This window comes from Diuraphis noxia, unplaced genomic scaffold, assembly GCF_037042655.1.
Source record: "Diuraphis noxia isolate RWA-SAM2 unplaced genomic scaffold, SU_Dnox_SAM2 contig0003, whole genome shotgun sequence".
NCBI lineage: Eukaryota > Metazoa > Arthropoda > Insecta > Hemiptera > Aphididae > Diuraphis > Diuraphis noxia.
The window spans coordinates 76,971,683-76,987,755 of record NW_028301713.1 but is presented as its reverse complement, the minus strand read 5'-3'; the positions used below and the strand labels follow the sequence as shown (position 1 = coordinate 76,987,755).

Genomic DNA, 16,073 nt, shown 5'->3' with positions numbered 1-16,073 from the left:
TATATATTATCTACTAAGAGTATTGTACAAGCGTCGCGTATTATTCTGGCTTCCAGTAATGGACATGTGTGGCTTCTTATCGAACACTTAAACGGACGGTGGAAGCAGCATTGTATGGATATAAGTACCTATTAACAACCGATTCGTGTACAATATTCCATCAAACATTATTACTGTACATATTATACGAACGAATCATCGACGCACCAGTGAAATGATCAGCTTTCAGAGGAAATAACCACAATCCCACATTTCAGAGGCGACGATGACAGCAAGCCACGTATCACAAGCGAACCAAAATACATCGTATGACTCTAATAAATTTTGTTAAAATGCCCTGTTATGACGTAGTACATGGTGCAAGGGTGGTTTTTCTGCTATGATTTCGTGTGTATGTGTGTGTGTGTTATATATATATTGGTTTTTATCGGACCATCCTACAAAAATATTATACACCAACACATAATATTTTTATACTATTATTATGTCACAAGAATTGTTTGAAACATATACATCTTGATATGTTATGATCTTATTAAAAATCTGTAAGATAAAGTCCTAGGCCTCGGTATATAAATTCGAGAACCATCAAGCGCACGCGTTGTATGCAACCTGTACCGGACGTACTTATATTCACCCAAAATTTATCTTTTGGCTTTCGTCCAAAATCCATTTATGCCCAAAATCCAAAAAAGGAAATTTGGCTTTATCCCATTACAGAATTATTATTCATTATTGATGATAAAAACATTTTGGTTACCAATAACTTACAAATACTTACATCACATTGTTACAATATAATTATAAAATTAATACATTAGCATTATAGTTTAATTAGATAGAAAATATGTTTTTAAACATAATTAGTACATTTGTCAACATTATACAATAAATTGATACAGAATATATAAATATATAAATACTGTTATTTAGTTAACACACACATTTAAGTGTTATTATTATAAATTAAAAAATGTGTGAAAAATTATTTATCAAAGACACAACATGGATTTATATTTATTTATTAATTTTAAGGTATTTAAACATAATATCGTGTGCGAGGTTCTGTTTATCGTGATGGGACTCGTTATTCGTTAAATTTGTGAAACTTCGATACTTAATACTCCTTTATTATTTTTAAAAATATTTATTTATTAATTTTAAAGTGATATTTATTAAACTCAAATATTTTTTTTTACTTATTTAAACAATGCGTTTCATTGTTTCACATGCGTCGCATATCAAAAAAGCGCACAGGTATTGGTAATTTAAGTGATTTTATCATTTAAAACAAATAATATTTTGTGAATCATCACCAAATCAATCTTTTTGAATTAGAACAAAATCAAAAACATAATATAAGATAAGTATAATATACAAGTTCGTTTCAGCCTTTATACAAAAAATGACTACAATGGATACAAACCAATCCCGATAATTTAAAGAAAATTCATTTTTTCACAATTTTAAAGTAAAATGCTATTGCGTTTTGTAATTGTTTTTATATTTAATAGTAAATTACAGTGCAATTCCATATATTTTATTAGAGGTTTGAAAAAGAAATATTTGCTTAACCATTGTTGGTGGAAAATATATTCATGACATAAATCATGTTATTTTTTAAATAATCAATATTGAAGAGATATCTCTCTTATTATATTATAATAATAAAAATAAAAATAAATACACAATTGATGATCTATTTATATTACAGATTGTATAGAAAAAAAGTATAGAAAAGTTTTTAAAAGCAAACGTTATTATTTGTTAGTTTTGTTAAGTAAATTAAAATTAGATATAATCTGTTACTTTATTACTTCCAACGATACAGAGTTCTGAATATTTCAGTATATAAGATTGTATTTTATATATTAATTTTAATTTAATAAAGGCAAATACACAATAAAAAAGATCATTGTACCAACTAAGAAATTGTAGAGAAATTTTTATATAATAAAATTGATAACTCGTATTCGGCTTTTTTTATTTGGTTCAAATCTTTTAACCTAATAGTGGCAATACGCTATACACAGCACGTAATATTATACATAATATATTGATCGAGATTAAAAGTAGTGAATAGAATTGAGCGAAACGAAATCTGCATCAAGGGGGAGAAAATGTACTTTAATTTATTTTTATACCGAAGCATTTATTATTATTATTATTATGTATATCATATTCATGTAAAGGCAATATAATGGAGTATGATATTTTAGCATCGCTCGAAAGGACATAGAAATCAAAAGCATAGTAAGTTTTAACGAAGAGTAAAATGTGCTCTTAAAAAAAGTGTCAGTACGTGCGGTCGTAAATTAAAAACGTTCCAGAGACGGGCAAGACGCTATAAAACTGATCGTATATTGAAATCCAGCCAAATCGGTTTATTACGGTTGCAGAGTAGACAATAAGAAAAATCGACAATCAGTTAAATAAAAAACATAAAAACCATCCGACCGAAATAACTATCTTTTAATATAGGAAAATATCAATTTGAATAATCGACAAGCTGATAAGAACGAGGAAATTCAACATATTTTTAACAACCCACAGTGATGTAATTATAATTATAATCATTTGAAACTCTATTCTTCTAAAAGTATGGCCGGTATGGGTACCTATTGACAAAGCTTTGTGAGCTTTATTTCAAATTAAATTGTATTCAATGTATTACAAATGAAATATAATTAAATTTGAACATAACTCTTTCAAAGAATAATGTATTATGATTAATAGGTATACACATATAATATACCGTCACGCTTATGATGTGTATCATACAAGCTTTATAATGTATCATAATCCATTAAATGAAGTCCATTAAAGTTAATTTTGATGCTAAGCAAGTTTATTATACGAATAATTAGTCCTCAAATTAATTTACTACAAGTAACAACTAGATGGCTTAAATTATAGCGAATCGACCATCGATTTTTTGATCTCTGACAATAAACAAAATTAAAACGCTGATATACTCATATACTGCACATATTTCAATACGATTTAAGTTATAAGTTTAATCAGGTTTTTTCAAACAAATAGTTTTATATCTATAACATAAATTATCCTATTTGTGTATCTTTTTTTTAATTGTTAATTAAAATGATTTAATTTGTTAACTACTTTAACTGTCAATATTAATTACTATATTTTCATTGTTATCGACTAATATAATATAAAATTTAACAATGTAATATTATTTTTATGTATTTCCAAAAGTTTGTGCATTGTTGTATCATGCATTACATGATAAAAATACAATAATATTATTGTTTTTTATTTGAAAAAATTCATTACACAATAAAAAAAAAAAAATAATTAACACAAACATTTTAAATCACAAGTTATGATACTTAGGACTAATAAATTTGAGGCTAGAGTTAGAACTCGTGTTTCTATAAATAACTTTTTTTTAAGCGGAAAGTGTCAGTGAATTAGCAAACAAAGTTTTAAATGAACTCCTGAGTTCGCCTTTTAAATCTCTAAAACAATAACAGTCGGAAAATAAGAGCTACTCATATTTTTCAAATTTATTAGCTTCCACTACAGGAAACGGGTGGTCATTTCAGCAGTACCAATTCTGGAGAAAATCTTAATGGTTAACCGAAAACTTTTTTTCTCACATTACAAAAATATAGTAGTTTAAAAAAAACCTCCCATCGACCCTCACTTACTTTTAAAACCTGCAAATGGTGTCGTTTTAGAGACGTTTATTTAGAGCAGGTACATAACAACGTCAAAAGTACGGTTAAGTTATGTTCATTCTTCATGGACCTATTCAATATGTGTCATTAAACACGTATCGTAATAAATAAAATCAATCAAAACTTTCGGTAAACTTTGCGAACAAATTACAACGACTTACGAACAATCTATTTCGGCTGTTAAAATTAAACGTAAATTGTAGTCTCTAGAAATAACACTTTGCCACCTCTTCCAAAATGATTTTAGTAAAAATCGTATTTTCAATGTTCAAAGCTTAAATTTTGTTTTACTTATTCAATGAATCTAAATCATAAAAAAGCATGATCGTGAATCGCAGATGTATGTTCAGTATTGCTCGCTACAACTGAGATATGTTTCAGAAACGCTAATTCACTCACCCGAATTAATGGAATAGGTATGATGTGAATATATTAGGATTACACAAATAACTAGGCAGATACATAACATTATAATATTGATATAATAGAGAAAATATTTTTAGATTACAAATGTCGTTTGGTTTTATTTATCATTGTAAATTTATACTATTCTTTAACACAGATTCTATTTTATTACATTTAAAGATGTATTTTAATAAAATAATAAAGTAAATAAGCTACGCATTACATGTTATACGTAACGAATATACCTACCTATATATTATACGTGTTATTATAGTTTAATGCTTGCGGTGCATACTATTGGTATTCTAATTTATCTTATTCATTAATTAGTTTAGGAATGTAACTGACACATATCAAAAGATTTAAACCCCCGACACAGTTTATATTATATTTACATTATTGATAGGTAGTTAAAAATTAATAACGTTTTTATATTAATATGCAACGGCAACAACAGGCTAATTATTTTTTATTTAAAAAAATAAAATTAAAATCCCATGGATTCCAGTTGGTATACTTTGAATCCTTTTTTTCAGTTTAATTTATACATAAATTATAATATCTACCAAATTTCATTAAATCATATTAAAACGAGGCATAGCAGAAACCTAAGGGTGCCTAAATAATTTTACCGAACAAGCGACCGCACTAGACCTACAGGCAGTCTCTCGGCGAATACGCGGAAAAACAAGTATTAAAACAATCAGTAAAGGACAACGATGCCGCATATTTTCGGAATCGTGAATATTTTATAAATATTAATAAATATACATGATCCACAAGTTTAATATACATACACACACGACTTTTTTAATATAACGTTGTCAATTTTGTTTATTCTCGTTATTATTAATTATAATAAAAAAGATTATATTTATCTTAATATAATTAATCTACAAAATTAAGTGTAAGAAAATTTGACAGTTGAAAACTTGGTCGTCGTATGAAAAAACACAATGTTTTGATTACAAATTAAATAATATGAAATTTCTTGTAAAATGTATGAGAGTTTAAAAAAATATATATCATCTCTAATTATAAAAAAAATTAACCAAAAATCCAAGACAAAATATCAAATACGATATAATTCGACCAAAGAGTACCTATTATGTTTAAACTGAAATCGATTTTTTCCGAAAGTCTTACTTTCAAAACATAATCGTCTATTGCACAAACGATTTGAACGTTAAAATAATAATACACTTGTTTTACATTTTAAAACACGTGGAATCATGTACCTACCTGTAAAAAATTTACGAAATCCTGTTATATATATGTACAGGATAATACATTCAATATAAAACATTATAATAGTCAAATAAAACACAAACGGTTTTGAAAATATTTCTTTTACATATATTTATGTCGTTACAAAAAACAGTACTTATGGAAAATAAATGTTTAGATGAACGAAACCTTTTGCAGGTTCACCACCACTAGACTCGACTCTTTTGAACTAGAAATAATTATAAGTGTGTGAGGCTACCAAAACAATAAACGATAGATAAATCTCAAAGTTCGTTTGAAATAGTCGAATCCGATAAGGGTCAGACCAACAACCTCCACGTATTAATCATAGGGAAATCTAGTCAGATACATAAATCGAGTTATACATTTATAATCTTGTATGTTATATTTTATAAAAAGTTATTGTGTAAAATTTAAAGTTAACATCCGGAAAAAAACCAAAGAAATATTGGCCATTTATTGCAAATTATTATCGTATATAATAATTGATGGGGAAAAATATGGTCAAGCTTCTAAAAATAGACATGCAAATATACCAACTGCTGCAATCCAAACTATTATGACCGGGATTATGACAGACAACGTTTATACCGTTTATGGTCGTTTTTAAAATTATTAATATTCCGCCTGACGAACGCTAAACTGCCATTTTGAACCATCAATAAATTATAATTCCCATTATGTCATCGTGATGGAAATATATCATACAGAATGCTATACGAGATTTATGATAAATGCTCCTTTAACATTAAAACGGTAGACATGCTAATAAGTTAAATGTTACTATATACTTATATACATATATATTATATATGATAAACTATAAAATACTAAAATTAATATAAATAGAATTTTTTACGTTAGACGGCGGAAAATGGCGTGCAGACAAATGGCGATAGTGTAGCTTTACAGAGCGGTAATATTGTCGTAACAAATATTACACAGTGAATGTTATAGGGAAATAGAGTGGGTATATCATAAGCATAACAAACAAAAACGAACTTTCGTGAGATAATATTTAAGAGGAACAAGCGATGGTAGTTGTCCGCATATAAGACGACCGCAACGTGGATAAAAGTTAATGGTGAATAAAAAATAAATGATAAGCACGGGTTACATAGGGTTATGCGAAATACAATTTACACTTGGCCTTTTTTGAGATTTATGGGATACGTTAAAAAAAAGATTGAAAATATTTAAACATTCACCATAGTATAATGCGTTTTATCGATTTTAAAGATTAAATATTATGAAAAATCAAAATCAAGTTATTTTTTCAACCCTCCTCATATAATTTAGCTTAAACAAGATTGCACGCACTGAATAAATAAATAAACTAAAAAAAATTAACGATATTATACAAGAGACCTTTTTCTATGTGATTTTTTTCTTTTATTATTATTAGTGTTATTAAACTACATCGTCTACTTTGCTAACTTTTTTTAATGGCGACAAGTTTCTAAATGACCCAATTTGATTTTTTTAGATCTCGAGCAAAGCGTAAAAGCTATTAGTTTTATAAGGACGCATTTTTTGTTACTCTTTTGTATCAAACACGCGTCTTATACAGTTATTCACGATAAACTTATTCACAAACAACCTTTTGGATATAGCATATACATTCTCGTGTATATTTAATTAATCGAAATGTCCACACTAAACATTAAATTTGATCAACAATTTGCCTATACCTACATTTAAGAAAAATCTCTTGAAAATCGATAACCATTTTAATTTTAATATATCACGTTAAAAGACATGGAAAATGTGAAGATGTGGACCTGGAAGACAACGTTTTATTATTACTAAATTATAATTGTATAAGTTTTTAAAAATGCTAATGTTTTTATAATAAATAATAGTATTTAATTAATTAATTTATCACGATTTTAAGTTTTTTTGATAACTTTTGCCATATTCGGTGTTCAGTCTAACATCTTAATTAGTGGCTATTATAACGAACTTATCACTTATTAAATTGTACTAAAAATAAAGTGCGTTACGCGAATTATATTCCTATATTTCCTCCATATAGCTTTCTTAAGAATTTCCAAACCTGCTTATTATATTGCAGCAAACATTATTCATCAATGTTCAATAAATTATAATTTCAAAATAACGGTCACGAGGCATTAATAATACCGACTATTCACAATTATAACTGCATTCATTAGGTATAGTCCCATTATATTATTTTTATTATTATAACATTAATTTGACATTAATGAAATTAAATGCGTCTTTAGTGTGAATTATGTGTATTTTGTTTTGTAATTTGTTAATTTGAGTTACAATAGAAAAATGTATACAGTTATACTATAGTAAAAAAAAATGTGATTTTAATAATATTTGTAAAAAACAAGCTATATCAAGTTTTTTTCCCGTTTCAAGAATTAAACCCATTAATGGGTCCAAATTTGAACTAATCCGAAAAATAAATTTCCAATTAATGATCAAACTTAAATTAAATATTTTGATGAATATTGTGTTTTGGAAAACGGTGGATTCGTTCTGGGAATCATTAGCAAACTATGGGAACGATAATTTATTTCCAATTAATAATGTATTCATCTGGGTATTCTAAATTTACACCACTTTTACCTACTTTGTCTAAGCATACTCTTTGGACCAAAATACTCAGGAGTTTTGTTAGTAAGTCAGTCGTACTATAATAATTTAGATTTATATACAATCAATTTGGTGAACCTTTTTATTTAAATTATTATTTAGTTAATATCTTAATTTAGTTTAATCTTTAAATTAAAATGTCTTCAAACAATACACGATCAGTTGATAACATTAGGAGACTCGATATAAAAAATATTTGGTTATATAACAATCTTTAAAATTCATAAAATATTTATATATCAGTTGGTCTAACTCTGCAATTTTATGGTAATGTAGCTGGCAATAGTATACATCGGGTAGAGTATTTATTCAGGATACCGAGATTTATACATTACCCGTTTCCGCTAACAATGTTTTTTTGAAAAGACGTTTCCGTTAATTTTCCGCTAATATTATTTGAGAACCATATAAATATATAATATCATCACTTCATCAGAATGTAGAAAAAACAATAAAAATGCCCCAATCTTTAAATAATTCCACATCATAACAAATAGAAGAGTATTATATTCATAATTTAATTTAAAGAAAAAATTAAAATCTAACCTCACTGTACAGTGTTAATTAACAGAATAAATTACAAATATTAAATATTATAGTAATTAATAGGTATCTATATATAGTATCATATCATATAAATAAGTCATACAAGTACCTACTTAAATATTAATGTTCTTAAAAAAAGATAATCGATCATATTTCAATATTTTAAATATTAAGTGAGTATTATAAAAAAAGTTTTATATCAAATAAATGTACAATAATTTATTAAATAATAGGTTTGTGAAATTCACATCATTAAAAGAAACTACAGTTTACTTGTTAAGTTACGGGTATTGCTATTAATAAGTCGATGTAAATTACTGTAGGCGGTCTTTTTGATTATTTAAAAATTACAAAGCACTATTAAAAATGTAATATTGGGAACATAATACATAGGTACATAAATAAATTACCTGAAAATTCAAATTCAAAATGTTTAAACTTTTTTGAAGTTGAACCTGTTTTATTTATAACGAAACAGTCAATACATATTATTATTTCGACGGAAACCAAAATTAAAATGGTCAAAATACAAAATTGAATCCAATACACTGAACATTTTAGCATTCAAAACTGTGAATATGATATATTATATTATATACTTGTATCTATCGAGAAGTACACATGACCTTTTATTTGATAACACTAAAAGAGTTATCTATAAGAATTCACGGTTTACTTTTGACTTATTGCAAGTTATTTTTAAAAATAAATGGTGTACACGTTTCACGTTAAAAGAATCTATGCCCGCATGCGTTGTCTCCCCCAGAGATTTGAGATAAAATTTAATTTCATCACGACCAATATTATAGGAACTTAAATATTAGAATGAATTGAACTAAAAGGTCATCAAACTTAAAAGTAAGCACATTATCTAAAACTCACAAGAGAAAACATAATATAATGTTCTTACTTTTAATGGTTTGATAATAGTTTGATTTACTGTCATATTTAAGGTAACAACATGAAATCGGTTATATTAAACGTAATTTTGCTGTGTTGAATACGTTTATAAGACGAAGATAACGCGGCATATGAGTGTAGCGTACTCTTACAATCGAAAACGTAAGTGGACAATATTGACAGACCATCTAACTGTTTTGATATCTAACCTCAAGTTTGTTCGATTCGTATAATATATCATAAACGATGGCCTTCGTTAAAAATGTTTTGATTTTAATTTATTTCGATTTTGATGCAATGTGGGAAAAACACGCGATTAATTTTAAAAGAAGCGTCCATTTATCATATTCTGAGAAACCTTTTTTTGAGTCTAGTCGAGCTAGGAATCCAACAACCGTTTCTGTCATACTTGCCTAGACCCAGTCGTTCAAGTTCCGCGTACTCCGGCAGCCGAACGATAGCGGATGGCTCTTCGTCGTCCGTCCACGTAACGCCTTTGCGATGGTCTACATCATAAGACCAACCACGTTTAGACTCCATAACAACGTTTTTGGCCTGCTCCGCGATGTTGCGAGCCTGGGCCTTTTCGTTCTGAATCGCTGTTGTTCGTTGTCGACGTTCACACTCAAGCTTAAACCGCTCGGCCGTCCGCTTAAGCAATTCTACCGGATGAAGTGGATTGTCACCGGACGCACGAGGCAGCGGAAGATCAATACTCGTGCACGCGTTATCTTCTTCGTCGGCCGGTGGTGAAGATAGTGGTGTTCGAAAATGAACATTCGTAGGCGTGAAACCTCGGGACGAGAAAATTTCTTCATCTGTTTGCGAAGGTGGTGGTGGTGGTGGTGGTGGTGATGATGGTGGTGATGGTGGTGGTGGTGGTGGTGGTGGTGGTGGTGGTGGTGGTGATGGTTGTGGTAGTGGTGGTGGTGGTGGTGGTGGTGATGGTTGTGGTGGTGGTGGTGATTGTGGTGGTGATGGTGGTGATGGTAATAATGGAGGAGTAGGAACAATCAATGAAGTCTTGAGATATCGGAGCGGACGGTCTTCTCCGCCGGCCCGACGACGTTGTGGAGACAGATCAGTGTGAATAGTTTGATAAGTTGGAGAAGTTGAAGGATGAAAAACAGTAGTAGAAGTAGGAGGAGAAGGAAAAATATTAGAAAGAGAAGGAGGATTAGATATGTGCGTCATAAGAGTGTGATTAGAGTGCGCATAATATTCTTCAGCAGAAGGACTACGAGACCCAAGAGATAGGTGTGTAGGTGTAATATCTCGAAGCGAATGATCTTCAGCCGAAGGACTATGAGAAGCGAGAGAAATCGACGTTGGTCTAATATTTGGAAACGAATGATCTTCAGTAGATGGAGTATGAGAAGCAGTAGAAATGAGCGTAGGTATAATATCCCGAAGCGAATAATCTTCATCGATTGGAGGAGTAGAAAGATATGGACGCTGGTGAGGTAAATCATCCACCACCGTGACCTTCCGAGACCGTCGCCGTTGTTTCCTGGCGGATTTCTGTTTTTTAGTAGTCATTGCAATCGTAGCCGTGGGTTTGAGATTGACCGAGTCTGAAAACCCGTCAGATTTTATCGCTTCCGATCGATACTCAGAGGTGTCCATTTTTCGCACACCATACCATCTTGGATATAACGCGTTCTGTGAGTTTACCATGATGGGAGGCGGTGCTGCAACAGGTCTCAGGTAAGCCGGATACCTAGTTTGATAGTCGGCTGACCGGTAGTACGGGGCCCCGAAGCTCCCATTAGAACTACCATCGTAGTACATTTAAAAGAAAAAAAAACTGAGACTCGAGAAACACTCAAATTTAAAACAATAAAAAGAAATCCACAATTGTCTTGTATTTTAATTTGTTTGGTCGTCGTCCGTTTGCCAGCACGCTTACAATTTCCGATTTCGGTCTAACGTCTCCATGGAGATGCCGTAAAATAAATAATAAAAAAAATAAACCGTATACATAAAATTACATAACGCATATACGCCACTGTTTGTCCAGAGGTATATATATTATTATACTTGCCACTACCACAGCTGCCACACCATTGTCATCGTCATCCGTCCATCGCCACAACCACGTCACGACCGCGGGGTGGTGTTTTATATTCTTAACGATTTGTTTACTAGAATAAATTAACTATCGATTTCGAGTAGACACACGACGGACAGACGACAAACAAAGAACCAAATAAATAAACTATAAACGAAACTGCCAACGAGACGGATTTTATATATAATGATGCAGTCTAGCAGACCTGCACCTTTCAGTCATACTATTTATATGGACGACGCAGTTCTGACACGTTTATTGTTTTTATTTAACATGTATTTTATAACTGTCATAACTATTTTCGAATTTTAGTAATACAAAAATATTACAAATATTGGGAAATAACAAATTTGGTAAAATAAATATTATACTATTATAGTTAAAGGTTTAACTATAAATAATCTGTTATGTAATAACTAATAGTAACATAACGAACAGTAAAAACAGTAAAAACATTATAATTCATTTTTAATAATTCTATTCAAAAATTATACATATTATACATATTAATATGCATATTGTAGGTTTCTAGGTATCTAATTCAACAATAAGTAATGTTTGTGGAATCTTGATTCTCAGTTGATTTATTTTCAGGAATTTAAAATTATTACATTCTTTGCCCATTGTATTTCAATATTATTACATTTATGTGGATGTAATATATAAGCGGCTATAGCTAGACATAACCTTTTAAAATCTTTTGACAAAAAAAATCAGAGGTAAACGTTGTTCTTTTTAGACCATTGTAGAATGTCCTTATTTGTATAATTTTTTTTTTTTTTGTTCGTTTAAAGCAAAACGAAGTTGCATATTATGATATAGAAGAATTTAAAAGTTATCGATATTATTGAGAGTAAGATTAAAATAAGGTAATTAATTTGCACTTGTACGATAATAGATTTCTAAATATCGATGATTTTTTAAAGAACATCGAGCATAATTGTCGGAAATTGTACTAATTATTCAACACAAATTCTAAAAAATAAACTAAATTTAAAAAGAACAAGTATGCACTTGCATGCATTGATGCATTGAGCGTGATTAAATGCGTATTTTAAATAATAAATTGTACGAATGCATATCCCAAATGTGCACAGTTAACCTTTGCATTCAAATTTACAGTACTTTTCATAAAATATATTTGCATATTATGTGCCTTGAAAATGAACAAATATGAATCTACACGAAACCACATTATCATTCAGTTTGTTATAGAATTTTACTATGAAATAAATTTAAAAAAACACATTCTGAGATAAATATTAGTTAAATAGGGGACAAACGAATTTCAAACCTTACAATAAATTGCAAATAACTAAGTAAGCAGGTATTGTAGGTATACTGATAAAGCGGTAACTATTAAGTACTGTATGACACCGGTAATTCTTCAGTAAAAAAATGTATTAATGTCAATAATAAATTTAAATTTTTTTTGCAAACACGATTTTCAGAAATTTATTGAGTATAATTGTTATCACTACGAATATTCATTAAAAAAATAATATCATGGGATAAATTGTCAATTATAATTATTGGATTTTTCAAGTTGGCAATCAAAACTATGAATATGTATAATATTTATAAAAGTGAGTAGAATTCAAAAATATGTTCCTGAACCGAAATCTTTAATTAGCCTAATATACTATTTTATATGTATGCTATGTAATCGTTATGTTTTTAATATAAGAAGGTATCTAAATAGTTAATGAAATAACGAAAAATAAATCATAAAATATGTAGATATTATATTTTAAGCTAATTATATTACATACAATCGTTAAATGTATATAAAAAAAATATGCAAAAAACAATCCATTCTAAATTCAGTTGATTATTTTACATAAATAATAATTATTAAACCTAATCTAATTATATTTAGAGTTTGAGCTTCTCATATATTTGAGAATATATAAACATATATTTTGAGGACCGAAGGTGGAAATAATAAATTTGTTAGGATGTTTATATTATATTTATAAAGAATATCATAATACAATTATGATAAAATCAGAAAACCGTAACCCATAAAATGTCAACAGGGACACAATTATAAAAGTGCAAACTACATAGCATTGAAGGGCCACGACCTTTCAATGTCATGCTACATCGTAGAAACGGATTCTTAATAAATTGTATTAATATGAAATTCGACTAACATTATAAAAACATGACACATCAGACTATAACTAAATTACAAATAAAGGTACAGTTAGGTATTCAATTTAGAATGTTAAAAGTAGTGTCAAAGCCTCACTATAAACTATAGCATGGGTAAAATATAATAGTCATCACTGAACAGACTGTATAGATGTAGAACGTTAAAAAGAATAATATTTAGGTAACAATATAAAAATAGTTGTAATTAGATAGTGGTTAACTACCACACACTTATTTTAAGTTTATGGACCATTACGTTATAATAAATTGTAATCGTAACAATTATACGACTATGGTCATAATCATAAACATAAGAACTGTTATTTTTATTGTATTTTTATTGTGAATACGAGCAATCAAACCACCACATATTACGCAATTAAAAAGAACTCTTCAAGTCGAAACGTATAAATACGAGTATATAAATATTTTGAGTCCAACAAATTAAATTTTTGGCAATGGTCGAATAAAAACCGTTATTATTGATACCTCTATATTATTATATTGAATAATAGAAATAATAACATAGACATATAAATTCCGATTCCGCACAATTTTATGGTACTCATGTGTATCACGAATAATTTGCTGTGCGCAGCAGAATAAACAGATTCAGATTTTGTGATAGGCGAGGTCCATGTACTGGGGGGGGGGGGGGGGGGGTTTGGAATGGAGTAGAGGATATATTACTATCAACCGCACCCAGGTTTTTAGTTTATGTTTTATTTTAGAGCCTATTTTATTATTACCGTTATCACTATTTTGTTTATTTTTTAACATAATATAACATAAAAATTTAATTGCCATATTATAGTTTTGTCCGAGAAGGCGAAATAAATGACGTATACACGCACGATCGAAGAGTTGGTGGGCGTTAAATGAAGTAGAACGGTTATTTGATATACAAAAATTTGTTTTTCAACTAAAAATATACACAGTGAAAACAATTTCTGGGATCGTTTTTTCTCATTTCGAAAATTAAGGTCAGTGTTCAATTTGAGTTCTATGGAAACTGCAGTGTACCATTTACGTAACTGTATACGTACATATTTGACAGTCAATTTGGCATGGAAAACTACGGCCTTTGGATGTTGCGAAAAACACAGTCCATTTGGAATATTGTAAATTCGATTTGGTGGACTTTGAGAAATATATACAACACAGGGTCTATGCTACAAATATCCGGTTAACGACTTGTACACGACCGGATATTGTCCGCTATAGACGTCATAACACCTCGCGTACCTAATCCTCTCTTTCTCACTCTATTTCTTCTCTATTCTCGCGTACCACTTCAGTTCACTGCGAATCGACTTAATCTATTGTTTGTATATACATTTACGTTCTCTCAGTTCATCTACGCGCCCAACTTTTCCCGACCGCACAGTAACTACCAAAACAAACTTTTACCAAGACCGTTGTATCCGCAATAAAGTGTCTGACCCCTCCCCCCTCACCGTCACACCCGGTCAACACTACCACGTGGATTTACTTCTAGCCAATTACATCGGTCAACAACAAGGTTATGTTACTGAAAATAAAAGTTACGGCACTCGTATAGACATGTCGTAACGTTAATATCGAATCTGGTTTCTAGGAGTTTCACTCGTATATATTTTATATAAGTAAACCACCAACGTATAAAACATTGGCGTTTATTTTCACGGCAAAATCACGTAATTTTAAAAATGTTTTATACAATAAGAATAAAAATTCAGTGATCATTATTTTCTAATGTCACCGGACATAAAATAATTTGCATCTCAATAGCCTCTGTTACGACTCTACGAGAACGATCTTATCGAAGGCCGTTGATTGCTCTTTTATTCAAAAACTCATACACTACAAAGAATTCTATAAAAACATAAGTTTTCGTTTATCTTAAATAAAATATATCAAATCGAATTACACTATTACATTTATTATTATTATAGTTATAAAAAATATTTATCACTATTATTTAAAAGAAATATTTACAATCTGTAGCTAATGTACGATAAATAAATGTGATCAAAACAATGAATTAAATTACATTACTAGATTATTATGGGGAGGCAGACTATCCAGTGATGGAATACTTTAGAGAATAACCATACTTTATTTTTATTTTATTTCTTCAATTGAGGAGGTCTCGACATTATCGTATTTTGATACGGTGTGAAGAGTTTTCGGGTAGTATGTGGAAGGATAAGTGTAAGATAAGTGAATTTGGATGGTGTCGTATTTTCAAATGAAATTTGACATAACATTTTTTGGCTAGTTGTAAAGCTAGAAGTGCTTTTTTTGCTGTGCACCATAAGTCGGAGAGAAATTGATTGGAAGGCTTGAACAAAAATACTTTAACATAAATATCCTACCTTTTGAGACCTACATAATACAACTATAATCTTACTGAGACTATAATAGGTATAAGG

General features: G+C 29.4%; 2 protein-coding genes across 2 annotated transcripts in view; both read right to left on the bottom strand.

The window, feature by feature from the left end:
- Positions 1-16,073, bottom strand: part of LOC107173563 (uncharacterized) — a 321,113-nt gene that overhangs the window by 231,999 nt on the left and 73,041 nt on the right. The gene's annotated exons all lie outside the window — the stretch shown is intronic.
- LOC149057776 (uncharacterized) lies at positions 9,774-11,222 on the bottom strand. The gene is made up of 2 exons (XM_089222068.1): positions 10,441-11,222; positions 9,774-10,359 (listed from the first exon to the last, which is right to left on the bottom strand). The coding sequence occupies exons 1-2, from the start codon at positions 11,220-11,222 to the stop codon at positions 9,774-9,776; spliced, it is 1,368 nt and encodes a 455-aa protein (XP_089078194.1).